The 19,847-nt window shown below is 43.6% G+C and overlaps 1 protein-coding gene across 8 annotated transcripts; it reads left to right on the top strand.

Moving 5' to 3' along the window:
• The first annotated feature begins 774 nt into the window (after positions 1-774).
• ZBTB24 (zinc finger and BTB domain containing 24) lies at positions 775-15,720 on the top strand. Of its 8 annotated transcripts, none has more exons than XM_074368527.1 (7): positions 779-1,080; positions 1,665-2,648; positions 5,161-5,328; positions 5,812-5,895; positions 6,573-6,656; positions 12,972-13,053; positions 13,838-15,720. In XM_074368527.1, the coding sequence occupies exons 2-7, from the start codon at positions 1,694-1,696 to the stop codon at positions 14,556-14,558; spliced, it is 2,094 nt and encodes a 697-aa protein (XP_074224628.1). In that variant the 5' UTR covers positions 779-1,080; positions 1,665-1,693; the 3' UTR covers positions 14,559-15,720. The 8 variants fall into 8 exon arrangements, 4 of the variants coding, with proteins under 4 accessions (XP_074224628.1, XP_074224629.1, XP_074224630.1 ...); XM_074368526.1 differs by having other exon boundaries at positions 780-973; XR_012508671.1 differs by lacking the exon at positions 13,838-15,720 and having other exon boundaries at positions 777-973; positions 6,493-6,656; positions 12,972-13,036.
• Positions 15,721-19,847: the final 4,127 nt, after the last annotated feature.

The raw sequence follows: 19,847 nt of genomic DNA on the forward strand, positions 1-19,847 counted from the left end.
GAAATAGAGAAGTAGGAGGGGACTGGATTTAGGTGGGGCTTGTAGACTACATCCAGAAACTTGGTCTTTATCAAGATGATACAAGGGATTCACAAAGAATCTAAGCGAGGGAGTGACTCCAGTCTCTGGATATGATTTGCACTTGGAGAGGTCTCCTTTACTCCTGCGTACTGGAGGGAACAACACTGCAATGAAGGCTAGTTAGAAACCCTTAGCAGTCTATTGAAGAAAGATATTGAAAGTCTGAATAATGATAATAATGATCATTTTAATCATAGTAGACATGAATTAAACCATTACGTCCATTACATACTTAATCTTGTTTACTCCACAGTCACCCAGTGTTGGCACTGGTGTTAACATCTGCATATCACGACTAAGGTGAACAAGGTTGACAGGGTAACTAAGGTCACTCAGTAACCACATCTATCCGACTAGAGGGCTCTCTTCACTCCCTTGGACTAAAGCATTGGATGAGGAGGAGGAGGATGACGACGATGACGATGAATGTAAAGGCGCTTTAACTCAGCATTCGTCACACATTCGAGACCTGAAAGCCAGCTTCAGCGTCTGGGAAGGGGAAGAGACAAAATTAGGGTGTCGGTGGGCAGCTAAAAGGATATAAAACTTCCATACTTCTAGAGTGACAACGCCATTACGGCCCACTCCTCGCAAACACTGAGACCCGCTAAGGCTCTCCACGCGGCTCCTCCCGGGACCTCAGGCCCCGCCCCGCCCCGCCCGGGGGCGCTTCTGCGGGCCACGTGGTCCCTCGTCCGCGCAGGCGGCTCCCGGCGCCGGCGCTTCCGGGTTGGCTGCGGCGACGGCGGCGGCGCAGGGGCAGAACCGGGCGGCGCAGGAACGCCGGCTGTTGGCCCCGCGGAGCTGGGGGCCTGGGCAGGCCCGGCCCGGGTGCGCCCGCCAGGCCGCGGGTGAGCGGCCCAGTTTCGGACCTCTCCCGGCGTCCCGAGAGGTACGTCCGCCGTCGGCCCACCGTCCGGGGGCGCGGGGCGCGCAGCCGTGTTGACGCCTCCCCAGCAGCCGCTCCCGGGTCCGGCCCGAGGGGCCCCGGGCTCGGAGGTAGGGGCCCCCCGTCGCCTCGCTCCCCGCTTCCAGCTTGGCGGACCGCGGGCTCCGGGGAATGGCCCGCCCGCCCGCAGCTGCGCGCCGCGTGTCGTCTGGCGCCAGCCTGAGCGATCCACGCCGCCCTTCCAGAGCGAGGCCGAATACGCCTTACAGTACTATTACTTAATTGCAGCTACCCCAAAATTCACTTCGCACGTGGACGTTGTCTTCGCCCTTTCCATTTTTGTTTCACAGACAAAATGGCTAATAACATGTAAAATCCAGACACTGTAGTTTTCATTCTGATGTTTATGCAACTATGGGAAGTTAGTGCAGGGAGAGACTTAAGGGGTGGTTGAGCCCAATTTCTTTATTTTACAGAGGAGAAAATGAACCCTGAGCGGTACCGTGGATGTCGGAAATTCACCCGGCTGGGTGATGGTACAATAAGTATGAGAACCTAAAGCTAAGTTTTTAAATAGTCTTTTAAGAGTGGTAAATGGTAAAATTTAGTTAAAGTGAAGTGAAGAGTAGGTGCTTTTGGAGTGGGATTGTTAGATAATGCCTCCTTTTTTTTAAATAATATTTTCTTATTTCAGGATTAATCCTTCTTGGGCTTCTAAAGAAAATGGCAGAGACATCATCAGAGCCTCCTGGGCAGCTTGTTGTACACTCAGACACCCACAGTGACACTGTCCTGGCCAGTTTTGAGAATCAGAGGAAGAAAGGCTTTCTGTGTGACATTACTTTAATCGTGGAGAATGTGCATTTCCGGGCCCATAAAGCTTTGCTTGCTGCCAGTAGTGAATACTTCTCAATGATGTTTGCTGAAGAGGGGGAGATCGGCCAGTCCATTTACATGCTGGAAGGCATGGTTGCTGACACATTTGGCATCCTGCTGGAATTTATCTACACAGGTTGTCTCCAGGCCAGTGAGAAAAGTACAGAACAAATCCTGGCCACTGCCCAGTTCTTAAAAGTCTATGACCTGGTAAAGGCTTATACAGACTTTCAGAATAATCACAGCTCCCCAAAGCCAACGACTCTGAACGCCGCTGGTGCTCCAGTGGTTGTTATTTCTAATAAGAAAAATGATCCTCCAAAGCGGAAACGGGGAAGACCCAGGAAAGTCAACGGTTTACAGGAGGGGAAATCAGAACTGACTGCAGAAGAGGAAACACAGCTCAGAGTGAACAACTCAGTTCAGAATAGACAAAACTTTGTGGTTAAAGACGGAGACAGTGGTGTACTGAATGAGCAGGTTCCAGCAAAAGAATTGGAAGAGTCTGAGCCTGTTTGTGAGCCAGGTAGAGGGGAGGGAGTGCCGGCTGAAAAAGATGAGAACTGTGATCCCCAGACCCTTGACGGGCAGGACAGCCAGAGCCGGTGCAGCAAGCGGAGGATTCGGAGATCTGTCAAACTTAAAGATTACAAACTTGTTGGGGATGAAGATGACCAGGGTTCAGCCAAGAGGGTCTGTGGAAGGAGGAAGCGCCCCGGTGGCCCTGAGGCCCGTTGTAAAGACTGTGGCAAAGTGTTTAAGTACAATCACTTTTTAGCAATCCACCAGAGGAGCCACACAGGTAATTACACTTTCACAGCTTATTGGAATGTGATTTGGAGAAGTAACCATAATAATAGCTTTCGTTTATTGTGCACCATCTATGTGATGGGCATTGTCACAAAGTGTACATGTTACTGCAGTGAAGTCTCACAGCAGTCCTGTGAGATAGGTAATATTATCCTGGTTGTACAGATGGAAGAGACTTAAGTCCTAGAAAGCTTAAAGTAACTTGCCCAGGGCATCGATGTAGTGACAGAGCTGGAATTTGAACCCAAGGGACCTGATTCCAGGACCTCTCTTCTTATTTGAAGTTGTGTTTCAAGGCTTGAATGTCCAGGAAGCAAGCAAACTCTAGCCACATTTAATCTGCTTTATGATTCTTGAAGATTCCTCATCTTGACCGTAGCTGTGGGGTTTTAAACATTTTTTTTCCTTTTATTTATTTATTTTTATAATGGCGGTACTGGAGATTGAACCCAGGACCTCATGCATGCTAAGCATGTGCTCCACCTCTGAGCTATACCCTCCCTCCCAACCATAACTATGTTTTTGCCCAGGTCTGTCTGGACAGCTTTCTCACTCAGTCATCTAGCTGTAAATGTCCTTACCTCTTTGGTACCTCTAGCCCGGTGCTGGCCAATGGATCCCTGTGTGAGGATGGAACTGTTCTATATCTGTGCTGTCCATTATGGTGGCCACTAGCCACCTGTGTCCATATCTGTGTGTGTTGAGTGCTTGACATGTGGTGAGTATGACTGAGAAACTGAATATTTTGTTTTAATTAATTTCAGTGGCCACCACATTGGACAGTGCAGCCCTAGCCAGAAACCCCTTCCTCCTGTGAGCCTCTATTATACACCTAACACGTGCAGCTGTGGGTCGGGCGTAGTTATATCCCTGTTATATACCCCTCAACCTGATTGTAAGCTGAAGTACGGGGACTGATACTTAAGTCTTCCTTCATCCACAGCCATCCTGTGACCCAGGAGCGTCCAGCACTGTGGTTCTCAACCTGGCTGCACGTTACAGACTCCTAGGGAATTTGAAAAACTACCCGTGCCTGGTCCCAGCCCCAGAGCTTCTGACTTCATTATCTGGAGCTTTGGTGCTTTTTAAGGACAGTTAGGTTGAGAACCCTGAATTCTAGTTCTTTGAACTAAGTAGACACTTATTTGTTGAACGTAATGGAGGATCATTTAAAGAGTTAAATAGTTCTATAGGATTTGTTAAGGAAGACAGCATGTAGGATCTTCCCTTTTGCCCCCTGTATTCTGCAGTTTTGCATTAAATCACTTTAGTGTGGGTCTCTCTTCTTCCGTTTGGGTGGATACCAGTAGATCCATACAGTCTGGAAACTCGTATCCTTTACTTCCAGAAAAATTTCTTGAATTATTTCATAGATGTTTTCTCTACTCTTTCTCTGGAACTCTTGGTGTTTGGATGTTGAACCTCCTGGACCCATCCCCTAACATTTTTACCTTTTCTCTCCTATTTTCCATCACTTTTTGCTCTACTTTCTGGGGATTTCTTTATATTTTAACTTTTATTTTTCTATTTCTACTCTTACTTTTTTACTGGTAGGAGCTCTTTTCTCTGAGTTCCTTTTTTTTTTTTTTTTAAGTTAGAATCCTCTTTGTTTCACAATGTAATATTGTAACGTCTGTGAGCCTGCTAAAAACAGCATTTGCTTATTTCTTAGCTTTTAATGTTTTCTTCACTCTGGGCAGTCTCTGTTTTCTGCAAGTTGCTTCTTCTCTTGTCTGTTTCTGTATCTATTTCAACTACTAAAGGCCTTCCTTGACTGATGATTTGTGTGTGTGTGTTTTAATTGTATTTAATTATATGCAAGAATGGTTTGCTAAAAGCTGCGGGCAACTCTGTGGGTGTGGAGAGGGCCTGTGGGCATCCTCGCTGATCCCTGGCTCCTTCAGCTCTCTTTCCTCGGGCCCATCGCATTCCAGGAGAAGGCACTTCACCTCCCACCTGGAGGCTCTAGGCCTGGCTGCCAGTGTCTGGCACAAGAAGGGACCAAAGGCTGGGTTGGGGAGCGGTCTCATTGTCCCAGATGGAAACTTTGACTTATTCTCCCTATGGTGGTCCTGCTCCACCGATCTGGGAGGCCTCTAACCCGGAGTCCCCTAGTCCAGAGACCCTTTGTTTGATTTACCCTCTTCAGAGAACAGTCTCTATCTTCTGTTAGGGAGAGAGGTGGTCTCCTGGTTGCGTGAAGTAGGAGACTGGATCGGGGCAGGGGAGTTGCCAGCTACTTTTGGAACACTCATTTATCCTTCCTTACCCCCTACTTTCAGAGATAACGGGCGCCACCAATTCCTGAACCTTGCAGAGGCTCTGTCTTAAAATTAGGTCTTACTTCTCTTAGCACTCCTCACTGCTGGCATCAGATTCATCTGTTTGAGCTTGCAAAATTTTATTGCTGATGTCTCTCCCATTCATTGTCATTTTAATTGGAGAGAGGACAGAAAGATGTGCAGATTCTTGCTTATGCCATGTTTCTGGGGCTCTTGTTCCAGGGGAGCGACCTTTCAAATGTAATGAGTGTGGAAAAGGCTTTGCCCAGAAGCATTCCCTGCAAGTCCATACGCGGATGCACACAGGCGAGCGGCCATACACCTGCACCGTGTGCAGCAAGGCTCTCACCACCAAGCACTCGCTGCTGGAGCACATGAGCCTGCACTCAGGTAGCCAGGCTTGTACCAGAGGGCCCGCTGCCACCAGGTTCCAGTTCCCGGGGTGGGCATTACTGCCATCTGAGTGGTCTTTCCTCCCCGGTATCATTCTCCAAGCAGTGTCATTGAAAGACAGAATTATGCATCTGTCACAGTGTAGACTTCTGCACAGCAGTGAGCCTTAAACTAGGGCTTATAAACTGGCTGCTGGGAGTTCAACAAGCAGGCATGTTTTAACCACCAGAGTTTAGAATTATTTTACTTTGGATGCCTTTGGGGCAAATTTGAATTCTCCCAGTCTGTCCCAGTCTCCATCACTCCTTACTGCCTTTCATGTCTTTGCATATTTATGTTACAGTGACATGTGGGTTTGTAGACAAGTCAACTTGTGTTATTTATAGAAAATGGGGACCTGGGCCCACTATGGTATTTACCTTATTAGTGAGCTTTCTAGTTCTTTATAGTCTTTTGCATGTTTTGTTTTTTATTTGGCAGGACAGAAGTCTTTTACTTGTGATCAGTGTGGAAAATATTTCAGCCAGAAAAGACAACTAAAGAGCCATTACCGAGTTCATACAGGTACAATAAAGTGAGGGAAAATTGGGATTGAGGTGGGGAGCAATTACAAATTGTTTCTGAAATGTCAGATTCATGTTGCAGAAGATAAATGAGTTTTTAGGGAAATAATTCTTTAAAAAGCAATATAAATTGGGTGTCCTTGTATTATTCTCTACTACTCTGATTTATATTAAATTTCTATATTATCATTTTGGTGCCATACACAGAAGCCCTGCAAAATTGGTATCGTTCAAGGTGCCGCTTGACTAGGGGGCTCCTGCTAATTGGTTGTTAGTGGTGCCTGAACAATGGTGTCTCCTCCCCATAAGTGCCAGTCCGAGCTTTCTCCAGCTGGTTCCACCCATGGGCCTCTTTTCTTTTCTGCCAACTGAGAAGAAATGAAAAGGGGATTGGGAGCATCACTTAAGATCAGTTAGCCACAGTCACACCAGTGCTTCAAGGGGAAAAGGAGATTATATTTAGGGAGATTGGAAGGGTCCCACCTCTTTTTGGGAAGCAGTGAGTTGAGATGCATAGGAAAATACTCATTGTTAACCAGATTTAATTTAAAAATTGTTGTTTTATTAAAGTACCATATTTAAAGTGATTATTTTTCAGGGAAGTGCTTTAACACAAATCACTGAAGAAATGCAGGGACAGCATATATGCACTGACACTTTTTTTATTGTTGCGACAAGGCCACTCATTACCGGAATGCAACCACTGCCGCCGCAAATTCATGGATGTGTCTCAGCTAAAGAAACACCTACGAACACACACGGGTAAAACTCCATCTTGCCCTTTCTTCCTGTTTTTGGGAGAATGAGTTATGAAGTATTCGGAGTCCCCTCCTCAGGCTGTGTTTATTGTAAATTGAGTGGGGATTTTATAAGTAGATCATTTAAAAAGCTCAGGCAGAATACACTGTGCTATGGGGAAATCTCATCTCTGTAGGTTAGCAAAACCAAGAGTTCTTACTGAGCACTGTTCATTTATGAAACTTCACTTAATACCACGAAATAGAACAAGTCTGAATCAGGTTCTGTGTTTCAGTCTTAATTTACTTCATCAAAAGATTATCAAAATAATGTTTTTTAGAAAAGGAAGCAAAGTGAAGCAGACACAAAGGTAGCACAGGCACTGAGGATTTTTCCACTTTCTCTCCTAGAACCAGTACTTACAGCATTAGCATCGTCACCTCCAGAAAAATCAGCTTCCAGGAGGAAAAGGAGGAAGGATCAATTAGAGCCGGTCAAATTCTTTCACTTAAGATCAGAAAAGTAAAAATGTAGGCCTTTTAGAACTTTGGGTAAGAAGCACTTCTTAGGAAGAAACCTGTTAGATTTTTCTAAGAAAAACTTCCTATTGTAAGTTGATAATTTAATGATTCTGGTAAATTGTCCACCAAAATTATATATCAGATTGCTTTATGTTGCCTTGGACATTTTTTTTTAACACAAGTTTTTCTTCTTAAGGTCATTTACTTTCTTAAATATCTCACTGGGTCTGAGTTTTATAAAAATGGATCTCTAGACATTCTTTCCACAGACATCATTAATAGGATCTGTGAAATTTAATTCATCTTCTGAACACATATTAGCTGAACAGTTACTGGGTACCAGGCAGTCTTCATGGTCTTGAGGATAGCACAGTGCATGAGATGGACAGCTCTTGAGGGGTTGACGTTCAAACGGGGGGACAGAGGACAAGTGACTGTGTGACGTGTTAGGTGGGGGTAAGTGCTATGAAGAACTGAATGCAGGGCAAGGGGATGGGGCTGGGGCGGGCAGGGGAGGTGACATCGTGGACGGAGATGTGACTGCTGTGGGGACTGAGCGAGGGCTGTGTCTACCCGGGAGAAGAGCGTTGTGGGCAGAGGGAACGGGAGGTGCAGAGGCCTGAGGCAGGAGGGTTTCTGGTGGGCGTGGAAGTGCTGGGGCAGTGGGAGTGGGAGGGTGGGGTGCAGGTGGACGTCAGAGGCTGCTGGAGTCCCTGTCATGCAGGGGTTCCCAGTCCAGCATGTGCTTCAGTTACCTGAGAAGCTTTAAAATGGAAAAAGCCTGGTCCTGCCCCCAGAGACTCTAACTGAAGTGACTTGGAATGAGGCTCAGAAGTGGCGTTTTTAGAAGCTCTCCAGGTTTCTCTAGTGCGCACTTAGGCCTAAGAACTTTAGAGGCCGCAAAAAAAGACTTTGGGTTTTATTCTGAGTGAGATGACTAAGGAGAGGACTGATGTGATGTAATGTAGAGTTTTAATGAGATTGCTCCAGCTCCACGTGGGGTCAGGTGGGGAGGGGCAGGGGTGCAGGTGCCCTCGGGAGGGTGCAGAGACCCCCTGGGAGGCCGGTGCGGTAATCAGGGCTCTGCACAGGGTGGTAGCAATGGAAGCGGTGCTGAGTGGTCCAGTTCCGGATGTGATCTGAAGGAAGGGCTGACATGATTTGCTCATGGTTAGATGTGGAGGGCTAAGAGGAAGGGAAGGCAGAAGCAGCTGGAAGGATGAGAAACTGGGGCAGACGGAGGAGTAAATCAAGAGTTAGATTTTAGACATGTGGGGTCTGAGATGTCTCTCTGACATCCATGTACATGTGTGGAGGAGGCAGCTGGACATTTGAGTCCGAGTTCAGAGGAGACCTGCAAGCAGAGATAACGGATGTACATGCTTACATGTAGGCCTTTGAATGGCATGTGGGGCTGTGAAGAGTCTGCAGGGGGAGCCCAGGGGCCTCAGTTCCTCTGGACAGTGCCAGAGCTGAGACATCGCATCTTCATCTTGTCTTCTGAGCATAAGGTGTCAGTGAGGCTTCTGGTCTTTCTGAGGAGAAGCGGGCCTTGAAGTAGGGGTGAAAAGCAGAACAAGTCCTCTCTCTGTAATCCCTGCAAACTGCTCCACCCTCTACTCTCGGGAGCAGGAGAGGGAAGTGGTGATGTGATGGGTGAAAAAGGAGATGACAAGGGCTCTGTAAAGTGGTTTGTATCCTTAGAAATAAGAAATGAAACCCGTCAAAGTATTAGGCTCTCTGAGGCCGGGACTGTGACTCATCTGTCCTTAGCACCGAGAGCGTGTATGATGTCGGGGTTGAGAAGAGTTGGTGTTGGCGTGCCACTTCCCTGCTCCCTCGGGGAGGTTTGGGAGAGGCACAGACAGAGGTGCGAACAGGCCCGGCAGGCAGGTGGTGCTGAGAAGGCCAAGCAAGAGCACCTGTTGTGACAGCAGGGCCACACCTACTGGAAAACCAACACTGTCATCTCTTAGCTCTTTAAGTGCAAACTCTCTCTGGGTTAGATGTCCTTTGCCAAGCACAAGAAGTCAGAGATAAGTAAGAGATGCTTTCTTCCCTAAGAGGTCATCTTCAGTTGGGTGGACAGATGCATTTTGACATGGAGGCAAGATGACAGGCAGTGTCGTGAGGTCACTGCAGCTCAGCTCTTGTCCCCGTGTGTGGAGCTGGTCAGGCTGTCAGGCACTGAGCCAAGCCATGCCAAGCATAGGACTGAGAAAGCAGCAAATGTTTACACTTAACAAAGGGACTACACCTTTCTGTTGTCTGCAGTACTGCCTTCCTGACATCAGTGTACCTGAAAATAAGTTAGTGATCAAAAGATTGCTTGACGAGCTGGGGACAAGTTCAGGGAATTAGCCCAGAAGAAGCCTGGTGAGTGGCCTCTGACCCCAGTTCATACAGTATAGTCGCAGCCCTCCAGTGTCCCTGTCTCTTGCATATGATGTTAGGTAAACACCAATCCTCCCCTATTGGCTCCCACTCCCAGGCAGGTGCCCTGCCTGTGATACAGGTAACTGAGTCACAGCTTTCATTCACAGCCTCGTTTTGTTGGGTTGGATTTGAAGCTTCCTAAATCTCCTTAGCCCTGTGTCAAGACCATCCATTAACATTGCTGGTCCCCATCTTTGTGACATCAGGGGCCCCTCCTGCAATAGTCTCTTCCAGAGTCTACATGTGCTCTAGTGAGGACCTCAGTGGAGCGTGATAAAAGCCCCAGTAGAGATGTGAACACAGAGGTGATTAACTTTCCCTGGGAAGAGCTGGGGAAGCATCCCAGAGGAAAGACCTGGATCTTGAAGCCAGAGTAAGCGCTGGATTGACAGAGGAAGTGGGAAGAGGCGTTCCCAGAGGGGAACAGGATGCCTGGGGTTGAGAATGTGAGAGGCCCGGCGGGCCTGTGGTGAGGAGTTCCCTGATGAACAGCTAAAGTGGGATTGCTGACCAGGGGGCGGACCTGCGGTGAAGGCAAGGGGAGATCTCTCGGCAGAAAGGAGGCGTATTTTGCTTCCTGTATGGAAAAGGGCTACTCAAGCAGCCCCAAGAGGATGGTCAGAGAGGGAAGGTTCTGACAATAAGCCAGTTAACAGGCTCTTTGGGGAAGAAAGATGAAGGCCTTTGGATCAGGAGAGTGGTAGGAAGAGAAGTACTTAAGAGATTCTTAGCCTAGGGAGAAAAGAAGTATGTGGATTTACTTCTGGGCTCTCTGTTCTGTTCCATTGATCCATGTGTCTTGTTTTTGTGCCAGTACAATGCTGTTGTGATTAATGTAGCTCTGCAGAGTTGTCTGAAGTCTGGGAGGGTTATGCCTCCAGCCTCATTCTTTTTCTTCAGTATTGGTTTGGCAGTTCTGGGTCTTTTATGGTTCCATATAAATTTTAGGATTATTTGTTCTAGTTCTGTGAAAAATGTCCTGGGTAATTTGATAGGGATCACATTAAATCTGCAGATTCTTCTAGGTGGTATGGTTATTTTAACTATTAATTTTTCCAACCCAAGAGCATGAGATATCTTTCCATTTCTTTGAATCATTTTCAGATTCCTTTATCAATGTTTTATAGTGCTCCATGTATAAGTCTTTCACCTCCTTCGTCAAGTTCATTCATAAGTATTTTATTTTTTTGATGCAATTTTAAAAGGGATTTTTTTTAACTTCCCCTTTCTGATATTTCATTATTGATGTAAAGAAATGCAACAGACTTCTGTATGTTAATCTTGTATCCTGCCACCTTTCTGAATTTGTTTATTCTAATCCCTTTTGTGTGGGGTCTTTAGAGTTTTCTATATATAGTATGCATCCGCATATAGTGACAGTTTTACCTCTTCTCTTCCAGTTTGGATCCCTTTTATTTCTTTCTGTCTGATTGCTGTGGCGAGGACTTCCGGTACTGTGTTGAACAGAAGTGATGAGAGTGGGCATCCTTGCCTTGTTTCAGATTTTAGCAGGAAGGCTTTCAGTGTTGTGCTGCTGTGGGTTTGTCATAAATGGCTTTTATTATGTTGAGATATATTCCCTCTGAACCCACTTTACCTTAAGTGAGGGTTGAATTTTATCAAATGCTTTTTCTGCATCTATTGAGATGATTGTGTGATTTTTTGGAAAGACAGTGGCAGTGGCCTGCTTTTAACCTTTGGAGTGGGTTAGGGTCATTGCTGCAAAGATGCAGATTGACCCAAGTTGTCATAAGCGTTCTGTGCCTAGATTGAACTTGGGGAAATAACTAGCCTAAATTTTCTAGTAGATGCTGTGAAAGGGAAATTACCTGACCATCCTCCACTTCACTCATCCCTTGCTGTTACCTACTTAAGTGGGATTTTGCTTTTCTTTTTCTTTCTTTTTTTAATTCATAGTCCCCTTGCCTTCGTTAGGATCAATAATTGTGTTTCTGGAGGGCATGGCAGTCTGTCATTGTATGTGCAGTATACAAACTAATGCTGAATAAATGCTGTAGAAGCCTTATTATTCCTAGTGGGTCTGGAGCAGTCATGACATCGTGTGTGGGCCTTAATTCCCACTCTGAAATTTGTTTATTCAACAAGGATTTCTGGAACATTTACCAGGCCCAGTTCTAGACACTGGGGTCCTCGGAGTGGACAAGCCCACAAATCATCCTACATAAGAACGGGAGACACAAGCAGGGGAGGGCATAGCTCAGTGGTAGAGCACATGCTTAGCATGTACAAGGTCCTGGGTTCAGTCCCCAGTACCTCCATCAAAAAAATAAATAAATAAACCTAATTACCTCCCCCAAAACAAAAGCAAATAAATAACAACAAAAATATATTTTTAAAAAAGAAAATATTAAAAAAAAAAAAAGTCAAGAACGGGATAGACACGTAAGTAATACGTAGAGTGTATAAGCCGGGGATGGCCTTGTGGGAAAACTAACTCAGGGAAGCCAGCCAAGACACACTGGGTCAGTACTCTCTGGTGATGAAGCCTCACTGATAAAGTGACACTTGAGCAGAGACTGGAAGGCAGTGTGGAGAGTGAACCTCTCTGGGAAACTCCTGGGGGAGACATGCCGGGGAGCGGGGATGGTAAGTGCAAGGGCCCGGGGCGGGGCTTGCTTGGGATGTGGTGTTCAGGGACTCTCTGGAAGCTGAGTTGGTGAGCAGGGGAGAGTGCCCGATGAGGTTAGGCAGGCTTGGGGTGAGGAATGGCCTTGGGCAGACAGACCTGGCAGCTCTCTGATTCCTTGTAGGCCCAGGGCTTTGGCTTTTATCTCCACAGACAGGATGGGGGGCTGTTGGAGCATTTGCAGCAGAACGTGATAGGATCTGACTGTGTATAGAATCACTCTGGTTGCCACATTCATGGTGGACGACAGAAGCAGGAGTAGGGCTGCTGCCGGGAAGTGGTGGCAGCCTGGGCCAGGGGTGACTGTGGAGGTGGCAAGAAGTTGTCAGGTTCTGGGAAAGGAGATGGAAATGGGAGTCATCCCTAATTGTGCACCATCCCGGGTGTCCTTGGAAGGTCACGCAGGAATATGAGAGTGTAAGTTACCTAAGGGAGGTCCACACAGAAGCAGATGTGGTTTCTGTCCATTTAATCGCCACCTCCTTGTTTCAGTTTTTAAGTGTTTGAGGGAAAGGACTGTACTTTATACTTCTCTGAGTCCTCGGGGCACTTAGCACACGGTGCTCAGGTACGCGGTAGGCACTTGCTAAGTGCTCCATTGATTCACTCACTCATGCCTACTGAGAATTCAAGTGGTACTGCCTTCATTCTTTTTTGTATTGTGATACCATGGGGTGACTTTTTCTTTTTGTTTTATTTTGGATGTATATCTCTGAACGCTTTCCCCTTTTTTAGGTGAGAAGCCATTTACTTGTGAAATCTGCGGCAAATCGTTCACAGCAAAGAGTTCTCTTCAGACCCACATCAGAATCCATCGGTAAAGTTTTGCACAGTTTTCTCACATGGAGTCCTCGTTCACTCCTAATATTCAGTAGGGTGACATATATTACCTTTATAGTCCTTTCCCCCAAATTACTACTCTGGTAGAAATTTCCTGAGTAGTTTATTAATTTGTTTTATCTTTTCAATAAAGAAATTTCTCACTTAGGCAAAATCAGGAAAACTGATTCTGAACAGCAAAAGTCTGCATTATTGATGTCATTTCTTGAATTTTAATTTTGGGTTGGGGGGCTACTCCAAAGCTTAAGTCTCATCAAAACTAAATATTAAATTTAATATTTTCTGGATAAATTTTTTTGTTAACACAACTTATTTCCAGATTTGACTTGTTCATCTAACACAATTAGGGGCTACTTAAATTTGTAATATTGAAATCAAACATGTATTTATTTGACTTCTAGAGTCTAAAAATTGGCTGTGAGAACTAAAACCAAAAAAGAATTTTATGCGTAATGTATTAACATTTACCTTCGTATCTGAAATACGCACAATGGAATCATAAAATTTTATCACATCTAACCCAGCCCCACAGCCCCATGCACCACCTGTCCTCAAATACCCACTCCCCCTTTTTTTCTTTAAGGTTAGAAAATGAAGCCCATGGAAGGTGTGACTTGCTCCAAACCCTTACGTTAGTAGGAGAACCCATGACTTACATCTCCCGGTTAAGCTAACTTTCCTTTCTTCTTGACTGCTTCTCCCTAACTAATCAGGAAGTAATAAATTGATGTTTTAAAAATAAAACGTATATTTTCTTGTAGAGGAGAAAAGCCATATTCCTGTGCTGTATGTGGCAAATCCTTCTCTGACTCGAGTGCCAAGAGGAGACACTGCATTCTACACACGGGCAAAAAGCCTTTCTCCTGCCCTGAGTGTAACTTACAGTTTGCTCGCTTAGACAACTTGAAGGCTCACTTGAAAATCCATAGCAAAGAGAAGCAGGCGTCCGATGCCAGCAGCGTTTCCGGCAATAATAATACTGAGGAGGTCAGGAATATTCTTCAGCTGCAGCCCTATCAACTCTCTACCTCTGGAGAGCAGGAGATTCAGCTTCTTGTAACAGATTCTGTACATAACATCAATTTCATGCCTGGTCCTAGCCAAGGAATCAGCATCGTCACTGCAGAGAGTTCCCAGAGCATGACCGCAGACCAGGCTGCTAATCTCACCCTGCTCACGCAGCCGCCCGAGCAGCTGCAGAATTTAATTCTTTCAGCTCAGCAGGAGCAAACAGAGCACCTTCAGAGCCTCAATATGATTGAGAGCCAGATGGAACCCTCACAGACCGAGCCCGTGCACGTAATCACACTGTCCAAGGAAACTTTGGCACATCTTCACGCCCATCAGGAGCAAACAGAGGAGCTCCATTTAGCGAGCGCTTCAGATCCGGCTCAGCACCTGCAGCTGCCGCAGGCGCCTGCTCCGCCGCCACCCGCCCACCGCGTGCCCCAGCCCACACCGCTTAGCCAGGAGCAGAGCTGACCTGAAAACGCACTCCACTGCTCCGTTGGTCTCCTCTCCGCAAGCCTGCGGTGACTGGATTGTGTGCCTGAAGTCAGGCCTTTTGCAGCGCTCACTTACAGGTCTTACAGACCTTAGCTGAGCTGAGCTGAGCTGGAGCTATAATGCTTCCCATCCAGGAAACAAGATGTGTGTCATGTCTTACATCTAATGCTGATTTGGATCTGGCATTTCACTGTTGACGAATGGTTTGCATTTTCATGTACTATGTCTCTTACAGACTTGGGTAACTTTTCTTTGGGGACACTGAATTAGACTCTCCTGTGAGTATTAAATGTTCACAACCAGAGGTTATGGTCTTGCTGACCTTTCCAGTTATCTTTTTTATTTTTTAGAACAGAGGAAGTCATGTGTTGAATTGGGTAGAATGGTTGGTTCCCCCTCCTTATTTCTCTTAGGTGACACAGTTGCCACTACAAGACAAGTCAGGGCTAAATATGGCAGATTACAACTTGGGGGACTGTTCTTCTAACAATTTCCAGTCCCCTAAGACATGGTAACTTCTCAATATTTAATCTTTGTGTGGTGCAGTGGGCTAATAATATAAATGTCTATAATCTATAATCTATAGTCTATAATCTAAATGTCTGTTTTAACTCAAAATTCACATAACAAGAAAACCAAAAGGATAGGATTGTTTTTTAAATTCTGAACTCAACTTTTCTGAGATACATAGCTTTACATGTGTTTTAAAAGCAGGTTGTTGAAAATTTAAAAGTCTAATTAAAGTATAAAATTAGATCACGATATTCACCCCAAATAAATTCTGACTTTTTGTCAGCATTGATATTTGATCTTCATGATGAAGTTAAAGCTTTCTTAATTATCCTGGAATATAAAATTCAGTGTAATTTGTGTTAAATATACTCTGGATAATACTGGAATCTAATTGGTCTCTCAAAATGTTGTTCTGTGTATTGTGTCTAATAACTTTCTGGATAGGAACTTATTATAATCTATTTTTATTGCAAAGGTTAAATCTCACAAAATAGACACATCATTTAAAACAGAAAATTCTCATCTTAAAAATCATTTTGAGCCTCCAAGAGTTAGTAGCCAGCGTGTCTGTAATTGTGTGATTTTAAATAACCATCAGAAGATTAAATTATATTTGGGTTCAGTTTTCCAGCTATTTTATTGAATACTTTGACCACGTTCTCTCAAGTAAACTGATAGAGGATTTTTGAGAAAAGAAAGTGGGCACTAGTATATATAAACTAACATAATGCTGGTGGACAGTAGGGATAATCTCCCCTAAAATTAACAGGACTTCACATTAGTCACTTCTTTGTTTTAGATATCTTTGACTTCCACCTGAATCAAGCAAGTTTTTTTGGAGGTTAAAGTAATAGAGAATGATTCAGTTTTGAGAAAAGATGAAAGCATTTTTCTAACATATCTGCCAAACTATATTTTATTGTATATAATTAAAAAATTCCAAAATGATTTATCTTATATCTGTCAACCAAAGTATGTTAAATCAGACCTGACTGGAGATAATTTTTACAAATACTGTTATGCCCTAAATATTTCAGGTTCTTGATTTAGTCATTTAAACTATTTAACCTTATTGTTTAAAGTGCAGTGTTTTTACCAGCTTTTCAACCCCTACTGGCCCACATTTTCTCCAGGAGATACATAGTATTAAAGCAAATGAATGTTTAACTACTCACTCTGGGTAGCTAGATAATTATTCAGGAAATAAGGTCACATGACTATTTACAAGTCAAGTTTAACTAGCTTTATGGCGTCTACCTCTGCACTGTCAAAGAGAAATATAATGTGAGTCACATGTGTAACTTAAATTTTTCTAGTGGCTGCATTAAAAACAGAAAGGTGAGATGAATTTTAATAAGATAGCTTATTTATTCTAACATTTGCCAAATATTTCAACATGTAAATATCCAACATTAAAATGTACTAATAAGATAGTTTACATTTTTTTCATACTAAGTCTTCAAAATCTGGTGTGTATTTTACATTTACTGCACACTCAGTTTGTAGCTAATGTTCATGATACATACTTGATCTGTATTTAGAGTTCATACAATTTAGAGTTGAAAACCTAGATTCACACATTCAAGTAGTTGTAGACATAATTTTTTTCCCAGTAACAGAAACAAGTATCAGGTTTAAAATTTACATTAGGATTAAAAGTAAAGGCCACGTCCTCAGTCACAGTAGCCGCATTGTGAGTGCTTGTTAGCCTCTGTGGCCAGTGGCTCCTGTGACGCAGGCCTGCCTGCCTCTAGCGTGAGAGCCAGTCTCAGCTGTGAAAATCTCTTCTGGGAAGGTTCTGGGTTATTTGACCAGCTGTCAAAGGGAAGTGAGAAAAATATAGCTTCATAAATCTAGCCTCTCTCCTGCGTCCCAAATACACACTGTTGTCCCTTTAATGAAATCCTGAATTTTAAAGTTCAGTGACTACCCAAAGGAAATGTCATGTACGTAAAAATGTTTCTATTGTCTGAGAAATTGCTGGTTCATTGTTTCACAACTCACTTTGCACTAAGCTTGAGAACAGTCTTAGAAAGGGTTTTAACAAGTGTGGAAAGACAAACTGAACTTGTTAGGAATTAGAATATTATGCTTTCAAACTACTGAAATGACCTTGTTCCTCTTGAAGGTGACTCTCTGGTTTTCTCTCAGTAGAGGGCTGGCCTCAGGAAGACTTGAGCTCCTGCCATCAGAATGAGTTATTCTTGTGCTCGCCCCTGTGCTTCTCGAAAACTCTTCCTCTCCTCTGTGTATTTTTCTGCATTTGGTTCTTGTGTTGTAAATGTGAGCAGCCGGTTAAATGATGCTGAAGAATCTGAGAGTCTCATAGATGCTTACATCAAGGTTTTCATAAATTGGAGTAATAACAATATCTGCCACATACTGAGTCTCTACTATGGGCCAGGAGCAAAGCCAGGTGCGTGAGTTCTAAATCTTAGCGCTTCTGAAACCTTTACCACGTCATGGCGCACAAAAAGGATTTATTCAGCACCCTGGGTTAGAGGACTCCAGTCCCCTCTGGCCGTGACTGGTATATTCGTTTGCTGGGGAGGGTTGCCATAACAGACACCACAGACTGGGCGGCTTAAACAATAGAAAATTATTTTCTCACAACTCTGGAGGCTGAGAGTCCCAAGATCTTGTATAGGCAGGACTGGTTTCTTCTGAGGCCTCCTAGCCATCTTTTCCTCCCTGTGTCTTCACATGGTCTTCCTCTGTGTGTTTGTCCTAATTTTATAAGGACACCACTCAGATTAGATTGGGGCTCACCCTAATGACCACCTTTTTCAAGGCACTATGTCCAAATGGCCCCTTTCTGAGAGACTGGATGTTAGGACAGCAACATGAATTTTTTAGGGGGTGGACACAGTTCAGCCCATAACAACTGGCATCTGGAATGAAGAGGGAAGCGGTGTCTGGGACACACCTATAACCTACTTGAAATACAATCTCATTTTACTTAATTTTTGTGACATTCCTATGAGGTAAGTAATATGCCTATTTTACAGATGAGATCATTGAGGCCCCCGAAAGATGAAGTTCATTGCCCAAAGTCACACACTAAGTGGCAGAGCTGGAACTGGGGTACCCAGCTGGCTGGTCCACTGTGGCTTCCACCAAATGGTCTTCCTAGCATCAGCCTTTTAAAATCTTAAGCTGGATTTCTCTTTACGTATGATCTGCTTAATGTAACAGAAACTTTTTGACTAAAATTGGGGGTCTGTATGAAATTTTAGCAATCAAACTTTTTACATAAAGCAATAATAGTAAAAGTTCTAGTCTTTCTCCTATAGAAATGTAATAACTACCATATTAGTAATACTTGTATTAGTATTTTACTACTATTGATTTAAAGCTTAATCAAAAGTTACACATTGGATGAAAAATCTTAACCAACATGAACTTTAAGCCCCTTTTTCAAACTTCAGACAGGATATTTTAAATTTAGGGCAGATTTGCTCTATTTTTGCTACCCTTATTTGGAAGTATTAAGGTAAATTTTCACCCTCAGTTTCCAAACTAAAATAAGCCTTTCTTAAGAATTGAAAGAAAACTCTATGTCTTGCTTTTGTAAAGAGCAGGTTTGGAGGAATGACCCCTAAAAAGATCCCCCTTGCCTTTTGTAAACAGCAGGTGTAAATGAATGACCTCTAAAAGAAGCTGAAATGTCACTGTGATAGTTTATCTTGCTTTCAAATTCTTTACACATAATTAAGCAACAAACACTTTTGTTGACTGGAATATATTCACGTATCATCATTCTCACTGGAAATGTACCACAGTAGGAGAGCTTTTATATTAAGCTTATTTGATCACATTCTCAACACAAAGTGTAGAAACTTGAATAAATGTAGGTAACATTTAGTTCTTTTTTTGGTTTGTTTTTAATAAGTGAAAAATACTACTCTATCCACTGTGACATGTAGAAAGGGAAAAATTTGAGTAGGAGTCAGGTCAGAGAACTTCTTTGTTCTTGGAGCATGGATTTATTATTTATTTTGAATTTTTAATATCCATAATATTAGATCATTTAAAATACGTATTTGAAGATTTTCCAGAAGAATAGTTTGGCTCTTGATTTTAGTTCATTTGTATTTTTTTAATTGTCATTTTTATTGATGATGTGTATTCTAGTTCATTTGTATTTATCCTTGTTAGAGGAAAAGTTAAACTGAAGCTTCCTTAGTCTAAGTTAGAGATATAAAAAAGAATGTCTACATTTTAAAAATCTACCTCTCATAGATAATTCTAGTATGAGTAAGTGGCTTCTGGACACATTTTTTCCATAATCTTAATGTTTGAAGTATGAAAGTACTCTCATAAAAATAGGGGAAAGTATTTAAACAGATCCTGAACCTAATTGTATTTTAATCTTTGTTCCTTGTGTTATCTTAGAGTCTATGAAATCATGCTTTGACTTCTGGAGAAGGTACTTGAATAAAAAGCAGCATACAGAGGATAAAGTTGCAGGGAGCAGTAGGAAAGAAGGAGGAACCCAAATTTTGTATTTACTCACTCTTAACAGTTTAGAGAGAAAACTGGGAGTCCTTCTTGATGGGCCCCTCCTCCCCATAACACACACCCAATCCCTCACCAAGTTATGTCAGTTTCACCTCAAACTGTATTTTGAGTCCATCCACTTTGTGTATCCCAGCTGCTGCACCATCACCATGCCCTCTTGCCTGGACTCCTGCCAAGGCCTGCATTTCTTCCTCTCCCCCTTTCTCCACGGTAAGTGGTAATCTGTCTGGG

This window comes from Camelus bactrianus, chromosome 8 (assembly GCF_048773025.1).
Source record: "Camelus bactrianus isolate YW-2024 breed Bactrian camel chromosome 8, ASM4877302v1, whole genome shotgun sequence".
In the NCBI taxonomy this organism is placed as follows: Eukaryota; Metazoa; Chordata; class Mammalia; order Artiodactyla; family Camelidae; genus Camelus; species Camelus bactrianus.

Bases quoted from the DNA above. Each gene is read 5' to 3' on its own strand.
- ZBTB24 (XM_074368527.1), top strand. From the start codon at position 1,694: ATGGCAGAGACATCATCAGAGCCTCCTGGGCAGCTTGTTGTACACTCA. The intron at 2,649-5,160 runs GTAATTACACTT...CTCTTGTTCCAG, and splicing joins CCACCAGAGGAGCCACACAG to GGGAGCGACCTTTCAAATGT. The intron at 13,054-13,837 runs GTAAAGTTTTGC...ATTTTCTTGTAG, and splicing joins ACCCACATCAGAATCCATCG to AGGAGAAAAGCCATATTCCT.